We start from the raw sequence: 20147 nt of genomic DNA, 5'->3' as shown, positions 1-20147 counted from the left end.
GTCAGAAACTACTGACACTGCTGAACCTGTGTCCAGTAACATTGTGGTGCTCTTGTTTCCCAGTACAATATCCACTGTGTAACCTTTTTCCCAGTTTGAGGTAGAGTCAACTGCGTACAATCCAAAAAGTTCTGCCTCATCACCGCTTCTAGATGCACTCCCTTCAGTTTCAACAGACTGAGTTGAAGATTGGCCTTCAGTCTTCCTGCATGCACGGGCAATGTGTCCAATTTTGGAGCAAGCATGACACTTTTCATTTTTAAATCTGCAGTCATGTGGTGAGTGCTTCCCACCACATCTGTAGCATGTTTGCTGTCCCCCTGTGTCTCTTTTGCCTCCTTTGTATTCCTTTGCTTTGTTATTATTTTTCCATCTGAACTGTCCTTTCCTCCCCTTCTCAGAAAAATGAGAAACACTTGACAGGGCATTTACCTGGTGAGGTCCACTGTGTCCAGAAAACTCCATTGTATTTTTGGAAGCAAGCTCCATAGAGACTGCAATTTCACAAGCACGGGGAAACGTCAGGTCCCTTTCAGACAACAGCCTGCGTTGCACTGCATCAGAACGTAATCCACTCACAAAACGATCTCTCATGGCATCGTCTAAATATTGTCCAAAATTGCAGGTTGCTGACAACTGTCTCAAAGCCACAATGTAATCAGAAACAGCTTCTCCTTCCTTCTGATTACGTTTCTGAAAGCGGAAACGCTCTGCTATCACAACAGGTGCGAACTTATTATGTCCACATAGCACCCTCTTCAGCACATCATACCCTAAAGTACTTGGCAATGCCGGAGACGTAAGGTTCTTCAGCAGCTTATAAGTGTCTGCTCCAATAACAGAAAGGAAAACACACACCTTCTTGTCCCCTTCAATCTCGTTAGCCAGCATCCACTGCTCCAAACGCTCCAGATATGAATCAAAATCCTCCTTTGAATCATTGTATTCATCGATGCGACCCACTGTCAGAGCCATGTTAGCATCCGGTGCACTGCTACTCCGACACGTGCCCGGTTCCTCCACAAAGTAGGCTATTCTTCAGCCTTACCTACGACCAGTGCACAGCGCTCCTCTAAAGTCCCCTCACGCAGTGGGCTTCTTTTAAATCAATGGTTCCCAAACTTTTGCAGGCTGGCGCCCCCTTGGCTCCCCAGTGAATTCCTAGCGCCCCCCCCCCCCCCCCCCCCACAGACACATATAGAAACAAACACCTCTTTCTTGATATTTGGTATGCTGCAATTTGAAAAGAGAAATGTTAAACACAAATGTGTATTTCACAAATAAAACCCAATTTAGTAAACCAATTTATTTTTTAGCAGTTTTAACTGTTTCAGCAACCCTCGCCACCCACACAATGACACACGCGCGAACACGCATATATGCACACACACACACACACACACACACACACACACACACACACACACACACACACACACACACACACACACACACACACACACACATGCACACACAGGTACAAAGTCATATACATTCGTAACAATATATATCAGTGAATGCACCACCCTAACCAGCTCAACACAACACAACACGGCGCATTCTGGCGAGTCCCCAATTTCATGTTGACTTGAACTCAAGATGATGTTGACCGCCAGAATGCGGTTTTTATTCTAAGATAATATTCTGAACATTACAAGCTTGAAATTACAAACCTGAGCTTTTGCTTTTGTAGTCCATGCTGTCGGATCTGACTGGGCCAGAGCGGCGTGTGGTAACCGGACCCTGATGCGTCGTCCACTGACTCGTCCTGCTGCACGTGTTGTGTACAAATCGTCAAACAAACGTTCGAACTTTTGACTTCGACTTCGGACTGCCGCTCCCCTACCGCCCCCTTCTTCCTCACCGCCCCCCCAGATCGTTCCACCGCCCCCAGGGGGGCGGTACTGCCCACTTTGGGAACCACTGTTTTAAATCCTCGTCGCCATTTGTGATATATTGAATGGGAGGCAATAAACAGGCAAGGTGATGAAGTTGCATTTTGTTTACTGTGACTTCAGAACAGACTCACTCACTTGCTGTCAAGTGTACAACAACAACGTAAAACGTTGGCCAACCAAAAAGCAACCCCAGTATGCTATGACCAACATTGACCAGGAGATGGCAACATACACACATAGACCAATCTATTACAACATTGTATTTGATACAGCGCTTTTCAGTGCACTCAAAGACGCTTTACAGGATAGACATTTTATTATTATTACCCCAAAGGGAATTAGTGGTAGAAAATGATGGATGTATGGATGGATTATTATGACAGTGTAATATAATGTATTACACATACATTGCAATAGTCTACTTTGTGCTGGTGCTAACTTTATTAGCAATAAATACAAATGATGTTGTTTTCAAGCACTTCTATTACCCTGATGACATCCACCCATCCATTGTCCCACCGCTTGTCCCTTTTTGGGGTTGCAGAGGGAGCCTATCTCAGCTGCATTCGGGCAGACATATCATGGATGTTGCGATCTGCTGCTCAGATCTACACGATTTATTTTTCTATTTTGTATATTTCTCCGACTCCTTATTTCCTGTTTGCTTTGTCACCATGGTCACTCATCAGTTCACCTGCTGCTCACGCCCCGCACACCTACTACAGATAATCACCGTCACTTTATAAGCCGTCCCCTTTTGTTTGTTCAGCCTGGGTTCATAATTTGCTTTCACGCAACAAGTTACGCCTGCACTCTACATCGTATGTATATTCTCGCTAGCTTTTCACGCTCAGCCATTTGTTTATTCCAGCTCTCATGCTGTATGTTTTGTTTTTCTCTTTAATGTGTCTATGTGCCAGTTTAGTTCTCATTTTTGTATATCCTAGCTTTTATGCTAGCGTCCTTTGTTTGTTTTATTCTAGTAGCTCTAGCACTTTTATTAAATAGCTCTTTTTGTTATTTAAATAAATCTGTTTATCTTACCTTTGCTGTGTTCAATTTCGACGCATCCTCGAGGGAATCGAACCCGGCATCACAATGCCGAACAGACGTAACCGTATGAACCCAGCAATAAAGAATTCCCTCGCGTCGAACCAGAGGAAGGAACCCTTCGACTTAGGGTTGTGGTTGGAGCTCATGGCTTGGGAGCAGGAAAGACTCGGCTGTGGGCCTGAAGTCTCCTCCGAAGCCGTTCGCGCTGCCCCGAAGAGGCGGGGGGTCCAGTGGAGTGGTCCCCCGCGCGGCGGTAATGTTCCAGCACCACTTATTCCTCCCCATGGACACAGCAAGTTTCACCCCGTCCAGGATTCACCCATCATTACCGGTAATCCTGCTTGTTTTTTTTCAAATCATTCCTTCAGCTGCCATGACACTTTTTCTGACACAAGCGATGACGACATTTGGGGAACGCCCACCGGTGACGCAACACCGGCCTCTGTTGATGACATTTTTTCAGAAGATTTTTATATTGTGGACAGTAATTCTCATTCCCAACCTTTTTCGAATACCAATAACATTTATGATAAAATACATAATTATCAGGATATTTTTTCTCATTATTCTAGTCAACCTCAGTCACCTAGTTTTTCTTCTACCCCACCGTTTAAACCTCTTTCACCGCCCAAGTATAGTGTTTTTTCGCCTTCTAATTGTGTACAAGTTAAAGGGGAGGAGTCTGCCCGCCTCCAAACCTCCCACCACCCTCCCTTATGGCCAGTCCCTGACCACAGGGAACGGGTCTGGGATTCCCGTCTGGAGGGGGGGCCTATGGCCTATAGCTGTGTTGCGGAGGTAGCGCAGATGCTACCTGTTCTTAAAACTGCTAAACAAAAACCTCCATGTAGGCCACCTTTACCTGTTTTTCGGCCCGCTAAACGCTTAGCTCCTCCTAGTAGACCTCCACCTGTGTTTCCCCCGGCCAAATCTCAACGGCCTTGTAGACCTCCTCCACCTGTTTTTCCCCCGGCCAAGTCTCAACGGCCTTGTAGACCTCCTCCACCTGTGTTTCCCCCGGTCAAATCCCAACGACCAAGTAGACCTCCTCCACTGGTGTTAGGACTCGCGAGGTCATTACCTCCAGCACGTCCTCCACCACCGGTGTTCTGCACTTTTCCCAGTCTGGTTCTCACACCAGCACATGACTCTAACCTGGTTTTCACGCCGGAATCCAATTTTCACCTGGTTTTCACACCAGAAATTTTTTGTAGCCTGGTTCTCACACCAGTTTTAGACTCTAGCCTGGTTCTCAAGCCAGCACCAAATCTGAGGCTGGTTCACATACCAGCACCAAGCTCTAGTCTGGTTCTCGCACCAGAAACTGACTTTAGCCTGGTTCTCAAGCCAGCACCAGTTCCTAAGCTGGAGTGCACTCCACCACCAGTTCCAAAGCTGGAGCGCACTCCAGCTCCAGAGCTGGAGCATACACCTGCGTCGACGACAGGGCTGGAGCCCACTCCAGGACCTCGACAAGTGGTATCTGTACCAGCTCCACGCCGCCAAGCACCGGCACCGCCGACGAAGGGGCTGGAGCCGACACCGACGATGAGGCTGGAGTCCACACCAGTCACGCCTACGACGACGTCGCCGTCTGCTTCTACGCCGACGACTCCTGCGGCTACCACGCCGCCTCCGACGCCTTCTTCGGCAGCAGCACCCGCATCATCCTCGCCAGCTGCACTCGGGCCTGCTTTGGCTGCAGTCCCCGCACCCTCGTCTGCTGCTTCCAAGCCTGCTGGGATTTCGGTGCTGAGGCGTCGTCGACCACGGGCGTGGCCTCTGCGAGGTCGTCCTCCTCGCCAGACACTCCCTCCTCCATGTCGGCCACGGATGTAGCCGTGCCCGGGTCGTCCGCCTCGCCGGGCACCTCATCCTACGAGGCGGCCACTAATGTGGCCTTTTCGAGGTCGCCCGCCAAAACTTTTTTGGCAGCGGCGTTCCACCCGCCGCCGCCACATGATGTGTCCTCGGTGGATTCGGGGACATGCGATCTGGCGACCCTCCACCGTGGCCTCCCTCCGCCCTCCCTTCGTTTGTGAACTTTATGGTTTTGGAGAGGGGGTTCAAGTTTTTGTTTGTGTGTTTTGAGACATCTGGTATCTGTCTTTTGTTGGGGGGGAATACTGTTGCGATCTGCTGCTCAGATCTACACGATTTATTTTTCTATTTTGTATATTTCTCCGACTCCTTATTTCCTGTTTGCTTTGTCACCATGGTCACTCATCAGTTCACCTGCTGCTCACGCCCTGCACACCTGCTACAGATAAACACCGTCACTTTATAAGCCGTCCTCTTTTGTTTATTCAGCCTGGGTTCATAATTTGCTTTCACGCAACAAGTTACGCCTGCACTCTACATCGTATGTATATTCTCGCTAGCTTTTCACGCTCAGCCATTTGTTTATTCCAGCTCTCATGCTGTATGTTTTGTTTTTCTCTTTAATGTGTCTATGTGCCAGTTTAGTTCTCACTTTTGTAAAAATCCTAGCTTTTATGCTAGCGTCCTTTGTTTGTTTTATTCTACTAGCTCTAGCATTTTTGTTATATAGCTCTTTTTGTTATTTAAATAAATCTGTTTATCTTACCTTTGCTGTGTTCAATTTCGACGCATCCTCGAGGGAATCGAACCCGGCATCACAAAGCCGAACAGACGTAACAATGGAAGTTAAATCAACTGATGCATGTTATTACGAATACACTATTTGCACAATTGTAAGCAATTAATGCTCATTCAGTTAGACAAAAATAAATATTTAATTAAATAAATATTAAAAATGGCTTTAATATAGTGCACACAGATTGAACATGCATCAATATATTGTTTGTAATCAAAGCATGAGGTATCCAAATATTCTAAGATACACACACACACATATATATATATCTGTATGTATGTATGTATATATATATATATATATATATATATATATATATATATATGTATATACACTATATTGCCAAAAGTATTTGGCCACCTGCTTTTACTCACATATGAACTTGAAGTGCCATCCCAAGGAATTGTCCAATATGTTTTAGTATCCTGGAGCATTCAAAGTTCCTTTCACTGGAACTAAGGGGCAAAGCCCAACTCCTGAAAAACCAAACCCACACCATAATTCCTTCCCCACCAAATTTCGCACTCGGCCCAATGCCATCGAAAATGTAGCGTTCTCCTGGCAACCTCCAAACCCAGACTGGCCCATCAGACTGCCAGATGGAAAAAGCGTAACTCATCAGTCCAGAGAAGGCGTCTCCACTGCTCTAGAGTCCAGTGGCTACGTGCTTTACACCACTGCATCCCACGCTTTGCATTGGACTTGGTGATGTATGGCTTGGATTCAGCTGAACGGCCATGGAAAGCCATTCCATGAAGCTCTCTGCCTACTGTACGTGGGTTAATTGGAAGGTCACATGAAGTTGGGAGCTCTGTAGCAACCGACTGTGCAGAAAGTCTTTGCACTATGTGCTTCAGCATCTGCTGACCCCTCTCTGTCCGTTTACGTGGCCTACCACTTGATGGCTGAGTTGTTCCCAAACTCTTCACTTTTCATGTAATAAAGTTGACTTTGGAATATTTAGGACCGAGGACATTTCACGACTGGATTTGTTGCACAGGTGGCATCCTATGACAGTTCCATGCTGGAAATCACTGAGAGCGGCCCATTTATTCACAAAATGTTTGTAGAAACTGTCTCCATGCCTAAGTGTTTGATATTATAAGTTATTAGAACACCTGATTCTCATCATTTGGATGGGTGGCCAAATTCTTTTGGCAATATAGTGGGTATATAAATTCTCACGCCAGTACATTTCTTAAGGTGTGAGTGAGGTTCAACCAACATACTATCGCACGGTCACACTCGCTGGCACTTGTTACACGTGCTTCGCTGCACTTCTGTTTGTTTTCTGTTGGGTTAAAAATGTTGCTTTTGTAGAAGGAAGAACAAGGAGAGGATATTGCGTGTAAAAGTTAAGCCAACTGGCCACAGCTCTGCAGTCCTGGTCACCGTTGACGTAAGGTGGGACTATTTTGAAGGTGCACGTCAAGGTCGGCTGGTAGGTTGGTAGTAGGAGGAGCGAGTTGGCGTCACTTGATGCTGCAGCACAATGAAACTTTTATTTGTGCAGACTGACTTCATGCAGTCATGACGGTATTAAAATCCCAGCAGGAGGTTTCTATAAGTTGTTACTTTTTATCAATAATTAATGTAAATGGAGAAAACAAGATCAATTACACAATTCATAATAATCAATAACTGATGATTATTCCATGTGTAGAAGAACATCACCACAAATTGGTGTCAGTCCACTTGGAAAATATTATATTTGATAGACAAAAAAATATTTGACAAATCTGAGCTGAAGTTTGTTTGTGTTGTCTTGCGGACGTCCAACAGATGAACGCTCGTCAAGAAGAACGTCCCCTTCAGCAGGAGGAGGATCCACAGCCCCCCCACCTTAAAGAAGAAAAGGAGGATCTTTGGGTTACTCAGGAGGAAGAGTTTGTTCCAGGGCAGGAGGAGGCGGATCTCAGCAAGTTTCCACTGTTGTTGTCTCTGTGAAGACGGAAGGGCATGAAGACAAACCACCTGAGTCCTCACAGCTTCATCACAGTCCAAGTAAGTACAACATCTAGATGTCATCCAATATGTATGCTAAGTAGTTAAAAACTGCTAGTACAACGCGGCTAACATTATAGGTAATGGTAATCCTCTATTGTGCCTTTAAAGCCCCTTTAAAATAGCCAACATTAATCCATTTACTTGTAGTGACCTGTATATTAGCCAAGTTTTAGCAGCATTGTAATTGTAAGAGCCAAATTCAAGGAACTACTTTTAGTGAAACGGCTTCTTGCTCGCAGAGAGGTAGACTAGCTACTGAGCTGCTGCTGCATCCACTCTGAGTTGGTAAAAGTTTGTTCTAGATTATAAATCATGCCTCACACTTGTATCGGCGAAGGTGGTGGCCATACACCGAGAAGTTGGTCAAATTAGTTTTAAACCCAAGGATGTCGCTAGGAAGACACGGCAAGATGCTCATTTAGCAATAAGCTGGACGAGCTGAAGCTGCAGATTGCCACAAATAAGATGTTTAGGGACAGCTGCATTCTGCTCATCACGGAGACGTGGCTTCACCCGCTCATCTCGGACATGGCTATCTAGCTAGCGGGCCGCACAACACATCGGCATGACAGAACCAAAGACTCCAGTAAGAGCAGAGGAGGGGGGCTATGCATCTACGTCAACAACAGCTGGTGCACCAACATCAAGACTGTTACCAGTCACTGTTCATCAGATTTGGAGTACGTTACTGTGAAATGCAGACTCATCTACCTTCCACGGGAGTTTAATGTTGTCATGGTAACGGCTGTTTGACATACTAGTACGGCACTCAGGGTGTTACTTGACTCCATTAGCAGTCAACAAATTGCGTACCCTGAGGCGGTGCACATCATTGCTGGGGACAAAAAAGGCTACCCTTTTTTTGATTTTAGCTCTGCGTTCAATACCATCCTCCACCACAGACTGGTGCCCAAACTGACGGGGCTGGGACGGTCTTCCTCCATCTGCCACTGGATCCTGGACTTCCTGACAAATCGCTCTCAGAGGGTGGAAGTAGGCTCCCACCTCTAAGCATCCATCAGCATCAGCACCGGCTCCCCACAGGGGCTGCGTGCTAAGCCCCCTACTCTACACTCTCCACACTCATGCCAGCAATACCAATATTAAATTTGCAGACGACACCACAGTAGGTGGACTCATTTCTGGGAGGGATGAGTCTGCCTACAGCAGGGGTCACCAACCTTTTTAAAAGCAAGAGCTACTTCTTGGGTACTGATTAATGCGAAGGGCTACCAGTTTGATACACACTTAAATAAATTGCCAGAAATAGCCAATTTGTTCAATTTACCTTTAACTCTATGTTATTATTAATAATTAATGATATTTAATTAAATATTTCACAAATATTCTTTGTCGAAAAAACAGAAGCTGAAATTAAGAATTAAATTAAAATGTATTTATTATTCTTTACAATAAATAAATACATCTACTTGAACATTGATTTAAATTGTCAGGAAAGAAGAGGAAGGAATTTAAAAGGTAAAAAGGTACAAGTGTTTAAAAATCCTAAAATCATTTTTAAGGTTGTATTTTTTTCTCTAAAATTGTCTCTCTGAAAGTTATAAGAAGCAAAGTAAAAAAAATGTATGATTTTATTTAAACAAGTGAAGACAAAGTCTTTAAAATATTTTGTTGGATTTTCGAATTCTATTTGAGTTTTGTCTTAGAATTAAAAATGTCGAGCAAAGCGAGACCAGCTTACTAGTAAATAACTACAATTTAAAAAATAGAGGCAGCTCACTGGTAAGTGCTGCTATTTGAGCTATTTTTAGAACAGGCCAGCGGGTGACTCATCTGGTCCTTATGGGCGACCTGGTGCCCGCGGGCACCGCGTTGGTGACCCCTGGGCTACAGCAATGAAGTAGAGCGGCTGACTGGGTGGTGCAGGGAAAACAACCTGGTCCTTAACACCACCAAGACGAAGGAGCTGATCTTGGACTTCTGGAAGTAAAAAAATGATAAACATCCAACCACTGTACGTCAACGGGGACTATGTGGTAAGGGTTTCTAACTTCAGATTCCTGGGCATCCAGATCGAGGAAGACCTGTCGAGGAGTGCGAACGCCTCAGTGACCATCAAAAAGGCATAGAAGAGACTTTACTTTCTGAGCCTCCTCAAAAAGAACCATCTGTCACAAAAACTGCTTGTCTTTTAACCGCTGCTCAATAGAGAGTGTGCTGACATACTGCATGTGTGTATGTTATGAGCAGAGCGAAATGCACTTAAGAGGGTCATAAAAAGTGCCATGAAGATCACTGGCTGCTCTCTCCCCTCTCTAGATGAACTGTACAGTGCCATGTGCCTCAAAAAGGCCCATCATAAGTAGGGTTGTCCCGATCCGATATTTGGATCGGATCGACCGCCGATATTTGCCAAAAAATGTGTATCGGCAAGGCATGGGAAAATGCCGATCCAGATCCAGTTTTGAAAAAAGTGCCGGTACGTGTTTTTCAACGAACCGATTTAAATAATACATTCCACTCTTCTGCGGCTCCCTAAGCTTCGTTCCGCATTTTCTAGCACACCTTCAACACATCCACAGGTCTGTGTCCTAACCGTTAAAACGGCAATGTAAATTAAAAGTTACGGTAAAAATGTCAGCTGTGTGGGACTATTTTACCCTACACAACGAAAAAGATGAACATTCTGTAGCGACAGCACTCTGCCAGCAACATTAACAGGCAACCAATGGTCGCTGCTAGAGAAAACTGCAACAATTCTTAAACCCTTCCAAGAGCTGACAGCCGAAGTTGGTGCGACATGCTTTCTAGACAGTGCGAGCGAAGAACACCGAGGGATTCAAACCATGAAGGCCACCTTACTCGATGCAATCCACGCACGTTTTGACCATGTGGAAACTGAACCCCTCTATGCCGTGGCAACAATGCTAGATCCACGCTACAAAGACAAGTAAGTGCTTTATAATTATTTGAGCATGTTATAAGCTTCAGTACTATATTGAAAATATTTTACGCTACAGCTGGCATTTATTTCTTTGTCAGTATTTCAGTAGCCTAATGTTTCATAGATATAAGGTGAAGGGAATGTATTATTATTATAATAGTATTATTTATTATTATTGTTATTATTCTTATTCTCCTTCAGTTATATGATGGGTGAGGAAATGAATGTCACTGTTGATCATTTCGGATCTATTTTGTGAGTTACTTGTTGTAATTGAACATTAATATGTGAAAACTGGCTGAATCAATATTAAATAATTGATATATCTTTATTACATTTTATCCAAATGTTAAGGTTCTTCACTAGTTCTACCAACCTGCATCAGGCAAAGGAGGCACTAAAGGTAGAGGTGATGAAAATGGAAAAAGAACTGAAGACTATCCCTACTGGAGAAGGTGTGGCTAAGGCTGAGACAGCAAGGCAAACACCAGGAATGGAGGCTGGAAGCTCAACCAGCAGCCTCGGCAGCTACTTTGACGAGATATTGGAGGAGAGCAGCCAAGTTCCTCAATGCTCCTTGTACAAGTGTTGAGAGTGAGAGGCTTTTTAGCGCAGGCTCACTCATCATTGATGAACACAAGAGGTGCTCGTCTTTGTTAGAAAGAATCTTCCCTTTATGCTCGGACTGCAGTCAGGGGGGGCAAACAATTGAAGGGAGTTTGTGGATAGTTTTTTGTTTTTTTTAAGTTTACACTTGTTCAAGAGCAAGTATTGATGCTGAGTTATAGACATTTCATCCCACTCAGGTTTGTGTGTTTTGCTTTATTTAATAATGTTTACAGCATTATTCGCACTTTATACTGTTCACTTTTTCACTGTTCAATGATGCCATTTCTGTTTGTCATGTATAATTATGTCTATTTTGTGTTTATCCTTGAATAAACAAGTCAGTTTCTTGTTACCGACCATAATGTATTATTCAAACTCACCTAATTCAGCAGGCTAGTTGTTATCAAGCGTATTAAAACCATTTTCAACATGAATCTGACAACTAAGTAGGCTAAATAACTTTAAACTTTATTACATGCTCGGATAGGCCAGTATCGGCCAGTGTCGGTATCGGATCGGAAGTGTAAAAACAACATCGGTATCGGATCGGCAGTGCAAAAACCTGGGTCGGGATATCCCTAACGTGAAGCAAAAGGAAATAGACTTTCAACCCACAGCACTCGCAGTGAGAAAACTCGACCACAAGATGGCATCATAGCAGAGACAATACAGAATACAGATTTACACTGTAAACGACCTAATCTTTTCTTCATGTTTATACATCAGTAAATGACATTAAAATCACAAGGGGCGCTGGAGCCTATCCCAGCTGCACTCAGGTTAAAGGGAATTTATGGCTATATAGATTTTAGGCCATATTGCCCACCCCTTGTAAAAATCTGTCTTCTTTTCCTGTGAATAATGTTGTAAAAAGCAGCGTGTTTGTTTTCAGGCCATTTCATATACCGTATTTTTCAAACTATAAGTTTTTTGTAGTTTGGCCGGGGGTGAGACTTGGCAAAACCATAAAAAAAGAAAAATGTTTTTTGTTTTTGGCCGGGTCTCACCCCCGCTGGACTGTGGAGAAGACTGTGACTTATAGTCCGAAAAATACGGTAATAACTTATTATTTTAAGTACATGTAAACATACTGAATGCCTCTTGTGACTGAGCAAATCTGGACATTTCTCAAGCATGTTTGTCATTTTGTATCCTGCAGATGTCTGTGAAGAACACCTTCTGACTGAAAAACAGGAGTGTAGCTTCAGGATGGTGAAGGAGGATCCTTCTAAGAGGACGACCAGGTGCCACAGACCCTCTGGCGTCTCTTTTCCTCTTTGACAAAGACCCTTCCCTGTAAAAAGGAAGAGGAAGATTCACTGACCCTCCACATTAAAGAGGAAGCGATGGAACACAACATCAGTCAGGAGGGGAGATCATCTTGAAGGACTGGTGGAGTTCCCAGTGACTGGTGTCCCTGTGAAGAGTGAAGATGAAGAGGTCAAAGGTAAAAGTGAGGAGAAGAGAGAGGCGGAGCCTCCAAGCAGCAGCTCAACACAACACATGACAACAGAAGCTGATGGAGACCACTGTGGAGGATCACAAGCAGGCAAGCTCTTAGCTCCACTATCAGATAGTGAGGACACAACGTCACACTCTCCTGACACTGATGATGAAGACTCTAAAGATGATAAGACATGTCACACTGACAACACTCACTTCAAATGTTCTCACTGTAACAAATCCTTTCGTTCCCGTTCTTATCTGAAAGTACACATGAGAACACACTGGAGAAAAAATGTTTTCCTGCTCAGAATGTGGTAAATGTTTTACTAACAGTCAGAGTTTGAAAGTGCACATGAGAACACACACTGGAGAAAACCCATTTTCCTGCTCAGAATGTGGTAAATGTTTTACAATAAGTAAGAGTTTAAAAGTACACATGAGGATCCACACCGGATAAAAACATTTTTCCTGTTCATTTGGTGGTAAAGGTTTTACACAAAAAAATGTGTTGAACGAACACATTTCAGTACACACTGGTGAAAAGCCTTTTACCTGTTCAATATGTGGTAAAAGTTTTACACACAGTCAGACTTTGAAAAAACTCACAAGGTTACACACTGGTGAAAAACCTTTTATCTGTTCAATATGTGGCTCTTCTTTTCCAAGGAAGGAATCTTTGAAAGTGCACATGAGAACACACACTGGTGAATAACCGTTTTCCTGTTCAGTCTGTGGTAAAGGTTTTGCAGAAATTCAACATTTGAAAAGACACAGGGAAACGCACACTGGTGAAAAAAGACATTCCTGTTCAATCTGCAACAGAAGCTTTTGTGACCTATCAATCCTTAGAGCACACATGACAACAAACCCAGGAGAGAAAGAACGATCAAACCTTGTAGTACACATGAGAAGACACACAGGAGAGAAAGTGTTGAATTGCAGTGTGTGTGGTGAAAGATTCTCTTATAAGTACCAGTGTAAGAAACACAAGTGTGCTGGTGAGATCAGCAGCAGCAAATGAAACTGCAGGATTTGAAATAACCCTAATCCCTAACCTCAAATCATGATTTTGAGTCTTTATTGTTTGACTTCAGGCTTCACGGTGGAAGAGGGGTTAGTGCGTCTGCCTCACAATACAAAGTTCCTGCAGTCCTGGGTTCAAATCCAGGCTCGGGATCTTTCTGTGTGGAGTTTGCATGTCCTCCCCATGAATGCGTGTTTTCCCTCCGGGTACTCCGGCTTTCTCCCACCTCCAAAGACATGCACCTGGGGATAGGTTGATTGGCAACACTAAATTGGCCCTAGTGTGTGAATGTGAGCGCGAATGTTGTCTGTCTATCTGTGTTGGCCCTGCGATGAGATGGCGACTTGTCCAGGGTATACCCCGCCTTCCGCCAGATTGTAGCTGAGATAGGCGCCAGCGCCCCCCGCGACCCCAAAAGGGAATAAGCGGTAGGAAATGGATGGATGGATGGATGTTTGACTTCACATGTTTCCAAATATCCCTGCCAAGGAGGGGCAGCAAGGTGGACAAAAATATATGAGTAGAGTGACCATCTTCAGAAAATGTGCCGAATATCTTTACACACCTCGGTCTTCTCTCCAGCACCATTAGAACAAAAAGGGACGTTTTTGTCATGAAAAAGGAAGGTTTTTGTGGTTGGTGCACTAATTGTAAGTGTATATTGTGTTTTTTTATGTTGATTTAATAAAAAAAATTATATATATATAATTCAATAATAATAATATATATATTATATATAAAACGGAATATCTATATATATCTATATATATAGATATATATATATATATATATATATATATATATATATATATATATATATATATATATATATATAGATATATATGTAGCTGAGATAGGCGCCAGCGCCCCCCGCGACCCCGAAAGGGAAGAAAATGGATGGATATATATATATATATATATATATATATATATATTTTTTTTTTTTTTAAACAAAAAATAATGAAAAATTCTTCTGCGGCCCGGTGGTTGGGGACCACTGCCTTATTGGGCTGCGAATCCTTCGGTGTCCCACAATTCGATTCAATATCGATTCTTGGGGTCACGATTCGATAATATATCGATTTTTTTCAAAACAATTCTGTATTCATTCAATACATAGCATTTCAGCAGGATCTACCCCAGTCTGCTGACATGCAAGCAGAGTAGTAGATTTTTTTAAAAAGCTTTTAGAATTGTAAAGGACACTGTTTTATTAACTGATTGCAATAATGTAAATTTGTTTTCACTATTAAACGATTCAAAAATATGACTTATTTTATCTTTGTGAAAACGTGTTGTCAAGCTTATGAGATGCGATGCAAGTGTAAGCCACTGTGACACTATTGTTCTTTTTATTTTTGTAAATGTCTAATGATAATGTCAATGAGGGATTTTTAATCACTGCTATGCTGAAAGTATAACTAATATTGATACAGTTGTTGATAATCATTTTTGTTTCACTACTTTTGGTTTGTTCTGTGTCGTGTTTGTGTCTCCTCTCGATTGCTCTGTTTATTGCAGTTCTGAGTGTTACTGGGTCAGGTTTGGTTTTGGAATTAGATTGCATTGTTATGGTATTGATGTGTAGTGGTTTGTTGGATTGATAAAAAAAAAATCGATTTTTACAAAGATGAGAATCGATTCTGAATCGCACAACGTATTTGATTGGATTCGTATTCGAATCAATTTTTTCCCACACCCCTAATGCCTTACCACCGTAGGCTTCTACAGAGAGGGTGTCATCAAGCTGCACCTCACCAGTCTCACAGAGGAGTTCAAGTGTGCAAAAAACTAGACTCCAGATGACACTGAATGAATCCAGAGACTTAGTAGAGAGCAACAATACACCGCCCTTGGCGACAGGGCGCAAATGGAGACCAGCCAAAGCGGTGGAGGCCGCAACAACAGACCTCAGACATGCTGACATTGTGGGCTATGTACAGCAAGGAAGAGGAGGCTTTGGGCTAACAGCTACCTGCCCAGCTTGGAATAAGGCCACAGCACCAGAACGGAGAAAGATGGTGATGGACCAAGTACGCCGCCAGGAGGAGGCTGCAAGCTGGGCCAAGGCAGTCTCTCTGGGCAAACAGGGTCAGTGGACGAGATGGGACAGTGAGGAGAGGAGGAAGATCAGCTGGCAAGAACATGAGGGCCAGGGAAGTGAGGCAGTTGAGCTTTGTCATCAAAGAGACATATGACATCCTTCCAACATCAGTTAATCTTCACTATAGTGGTTCGGCGCCCTTTGTTCCATGCCAGCCACTCTCAAGCACATTCTCACAGGGTGCAAAACCAGTCTCACCACTCACCAGGGGGAACAAGATAGCTCTTTTTTCAAAAATCATCATGGATCAAGAAGGCAATCCGAAGAAAGAAAAGAAATGCCTTGACCCTGATTCGGCCCTGGGTTGCTGCGGCCAAAACACAAAGTATTAACCACCATACGATCATGGCTGTGACAAACCAGGCTTATTTATAATGTGTTCTTCTTTGATGTCTAATGGTAAAATATCTATTAAAGTGACATTCTGTTTGAACAACATCATGGAAGATAATCTCATTCAGTGTGCTAATACTTAATGTTCGGGGACATTTTTGTCTCATTAAACAAATAAAGTAAATGGACGTCCTCATTCATCCAGGTCATTGTATTCTCAGGTCATGAAATGGATCGTAACTGGATTGTTCAGTTTGTCCTAGACGACGTTTCGCTCCTTATACAAGCAGGCTTCATGTTGGCACGGCTTGTCAACCTTGAGAGTGGCCTCAATTTTTTTCTGGAACTCTCCCTTCACTTCATAGATTCATACAGCTGTTGTGGTGGTGTTAAAGTGGACATTAGTATACCTGATAGAGGGCAAGGTCAGAGCAGTAATGGTTTTGGACAGACGTCCTCAGGATATCAGATAGTATTTTGAGTCTTTTTTGAATGAAATCACATACAAACATAATGGGTGATCCATCAAGCCAGATTTGAACCATTGACCTAAGCACTTCAGCACGAGCAACTACAGTCCTTCGCTCTACCAACTGAGCTATCAATGAGTCTGCTGTATATTTAACTCTGGCAATTCAATGTAAGAAAATTAAGATAACTTGTACGGATTTGCACACATTTGTAATTATTTGCAATAACGGAAGCATCAGCTGCTTCAGTACATTAGATGGACTAAAACATGGCAGTACATTTGTTCCCCTAAAAGTAAACATCTATCTTAAAACTAAGTTCCAAACTGATTTCCTTACTTTTTGACAGGATGATAACATTTCTTAATAAGATTTAGGAGTGACTCTAGACAACGTCTGCTTTGATCAAGTGTTCAAGTGATACTAAATCTGATTCTTGGATCAATATTATGATTCAATGATAATTTACTGATACGTTTTAAAGCTCAAACTTACAAAGGGGTCTGACAACATTGACTATGTCAGTTTTCACCTAATCTTTTATAAAGTCATCTTGAAAATCTATTTTTCAATTAAAATATACCAAAATGAGGCCATGCCATTGAAGAATGTTATGAGTATTGCATGCAATTGGCAGATTTTGGTTCTGGTACAGGAGCCAATTACTGCAAGACAGCTAAAGAATCAGTAACGGGAAAAGTTAGCTCGGCTCTTCCGTTTTAAAGGGCGAAGTCATCTAATATCGTTTTGTTCTAATAGCGCTGGAGAGAAGGCCAAGTAGTCTAAAAATGTCCGGCACATTCTCTGAAGATGGTCATTCAACATTCCACTCGGAGCCGCTAACCACAACGTCATCTGTTCACTTCCGTCATACAAACAGGAACTAAAGCCCCACAAACCACACTGCAGCAGTGCCCCCAAGTGGATGGAGGACACCACCACTCAACTCCAATGCTCCTTAGCTTGTACTGACTGGGCCATTTTTGATGGTAGTCTGAATCGCAGAGTCTCTGTCATTACAGACTACATCAAATTCCGCACCAGCTTCACAAAACCGACCAAAACAATAAATATCGATCCCAACTTCAAACCATGGATTACCCCACAATTAAAACAGAGCCTGAGAGAAAAACATAAATCCTTTAGGCAACAAGACTGGACCAGCTTCAAGGCAACAAATAGCAATTTAAAAAATGAGGTACATAGAGCAAAACTGAAGTACAAAAACAAACTGGAAACTGAATTCAGCAGCATGAACACCAAGCAGGCCTTTCAGTAGGTGAAAACCCTGACAAGATGCGGATCAAAAACATCATGCACTGTCAGTGACCCAGAAACCCTCTGTGGCAAAAAGTCGGCTCCCACCGTTTTGATCATTTGGACTTCTCACCAGAGTGCCAGGACCTGCTGAGAGCCCTCCCATCATCAGACCCCGAGTAACAGGCACCCTTCACAGAGGAGGAAGTATGGCAACAGCCGAGCCGCTGCATGCCAGGCAAGGCACCAGGGCCTTATGGCATTAGAGCCAGTGTGATCAGGGACTGCCATGGAGCTCTCCACTATCCTACACTTTCTCTTCTGTCAATGCTACCAGACTGCAACAATACCCATATTTTGGCACACTGCAACCATCATCCCAGTACTGAATAAATCCAGACCCACAGAACTCAACCATTACCGCCTCATAGCCCTCACATCCATAATTATGAAGTGCCTGGAGAAACTGCTGCTCTATATCATCTTTCCAGTTGTCACCCCACCCCTGGACCCCCTCCAATTTGCCTACAGGGCCTGCTGTGGCCTGCCTGCTGCATCTCCTCCTCCAGCATCTGGACTTTCCAGGCAACTTTGCCAGGATCCTCTTTGTGGACTTCAGCTCCGCCTTCAACTCCCTACAGAAGCATCTACTGATCCGGAAACTTCACCATCTCAACATCCCCCCTCAGCTGATCCACCTCACCCACAACTTCTTCACCAACCGACTGCAAGCAGTTGGTTAAACTATCATAACACAGCCAAACATTTCACAGAGTCATGCACAGCCAGTTATCTGGATATCAATGTCAATAAAACAGGAGAAATGTGTTTCAACCCCCCCTCACCTCAGCACCCCATCATCATGAACACACAAACAGTTAAAACAGTTGACACGTTTAAATACTTGGGCGTAACCTTGGACAGTAAACTCAACTTTGATCAACACACCTCGGACATTAAAAAAAAGAAGTCAACAAAGACTGTCAGCCACCGGTAAACTTAAAGGACTATACCTTGCATCTCACCTCCTGTTATTACTGTACCAAAGCATTGTTCACATCCTTCTGTACTGTTCCACATGTTTTTTCACTATGCTTTTTGTAACCAACCGAACCAAATCACACGCATTACAAACATAGCAGCTAAACTCTTCGGCCCACCCACACCCAACATCTCAGATCCAAACCAGAGGTCCATCATTCGACTGGTAAACGCAATATGACTCACCCACTACACCAATACATCATCCCACTACCATTAGGGTGTAGGTACAGAACTATCAAATTCCGGACGGCCCGCCTCAGGAAAAGCCTTATCCTTGCAGCTATATTCTCCCTAAACAGCAGGCCCAGCCGACCTGTCTGACAAGCCTGTAAATGTGTTGGTCATGTATGATGCCTTTGTTATTTTTGTTCGTGAGGTGTAATGTCTATTTAAATGTACGCCAGTGAAAATGAATTTCCCCAACGGGGACCAATAAATCTAAATCTTAATCTAAAATCTAATATGCTTTTGTCCACCTTGCTGCCTTTCCTTGGCAGGGTTATTTGAAAGTTTGTTCAGAGAAACAATAAAGAATCAAAATAATGTCTTGTGTCTTGAGGTTGCACAAAATAGGAACCATAACACCTGTATGAATCTGGGAAGTAAAAGGAAAGGTCCATAAGAAAGTTAAAGGCAATCACATGGCTGACAAGCCGTGCCAGCCGTTCTGAGGGATGATTGTAAATCCAGAGGCCCAGGCTGCAGGGAAACCAGTTTTGTATTGTGAGAGCCACAGAAGGCTTAACAGTAAAAACAACTGGTTAAGAAGAACACAGGGGTGGGCTGAAACTCCGGGTCGTACCAGGGTCTTTCAGAGATTTAGTCTGACACTCTCCCAACTGAGCTATTCCAGCCATTTAAATTCCTTTTGGGTTCGCTTTTTCAAATGTAACCAAAGTCTGCCCTATTTTTGACTTTTAAGGTCTGGAAGGAGGCCTTTCCATAGGGTCTCAGAGCCTAGTATTGGTCAGCAGAACTTGATTCCCGGAAGATCAAAAAGAATGACTTACGCTCCATGACTGAGCATATTAGGGTCCCTAAAATATTAAGCGCAATGCTTCTGAAGAATGTTTTACTACCAAGATATGGTTTCACATCTTATTCAACCACTTACCATAGGGAACAAGATACCTATTTTTCAAAAATAATCATAAAAAAAGGCAGTTTGAAGAAAGGGTAAAGTGCCGTGACCCGGATTTGAACCGGGGTTGCTGCGGCCACAACACAGAGTACTAACCACTATACGATCACGGCTGTACCAACCTTCTCTGATTGATAAATTGTTTTCTCTCTTGATGTCTAATGTTAAACGATCTGCTCGAGCAACATTCTGTTTGAACGTCATCATGTAAGAAAATCTCATTCAGTGTGCTAATACCT

The 20147-nt window shown here is 43.3% G+C and overlaps 2 protein-coding genes and 1 non-coding gene across 4 annotated transcripts in view; 1 reads left to right on the top strand and 2 right to left on the bottom strand.

The window, feature by feature from the left end:
• Positions 1-14217, top strand: part of LOC133545576 (zinc finger protein 391-like) — a 212369-nt gene extending 198152 nt beyond the window's left edge. Inside the window, exons 3-4 of one of the 2 annotated variants that reach the window (XM_061891297.1) lie at positions 10348-10486; positions 10835-11271. In XM_061891297.1, coding sequence (XP_061747281.1) covers positions 10348-10486; positions 10835-11072 — 377 coding nt within the window. In that variant the 3' untranslated portion in view covers positions 11073-11271. Of the gene's footprint in view, positions 1-10347; positions 10487-10834; positions 11272-12248 lie in introns of those variants that run through there. The other variant, XM_061891298.1, reaches the window with a different exon arrangement.
• The window catches only part of LOC133545585 (gastrula zinc finger protein XlCGF28.1-like), a 118694-nt gene that overhangs the window by 17066 nt on the left and 81481 nt on the right, over positions 1-20147 (bottom strand). The window lies entirely within an intron of this gene.
• Positions 19950-20021, bottom strand: trnah-gug (transfer RNA histidin (anticodon GUG)). Its single transcript has one exon. It is a non-coding gene; the product is annotated as a tRNA-His (tRNA).

This window comes from Nerophis ophidion, linkage group LG28, assembly GCF_033978795.1.
Source record: "Nerophis ophidion isolate RoL-2023_Sa linkage group LG28, RoL_Noph_v1.0, whole genome shotgun sequence".
Taxonomy (NCBI): Eukaryota; Metazoa; Chordata; class Actinopteri; order Syngnathiformes; family Syngnathidae; genus Nerophis; species Nerophis ophidion.
Note: the sequence above shows the minus strand (reverse complement) of the source record. Positions and strands in the feature narration are given on the sequence as shown.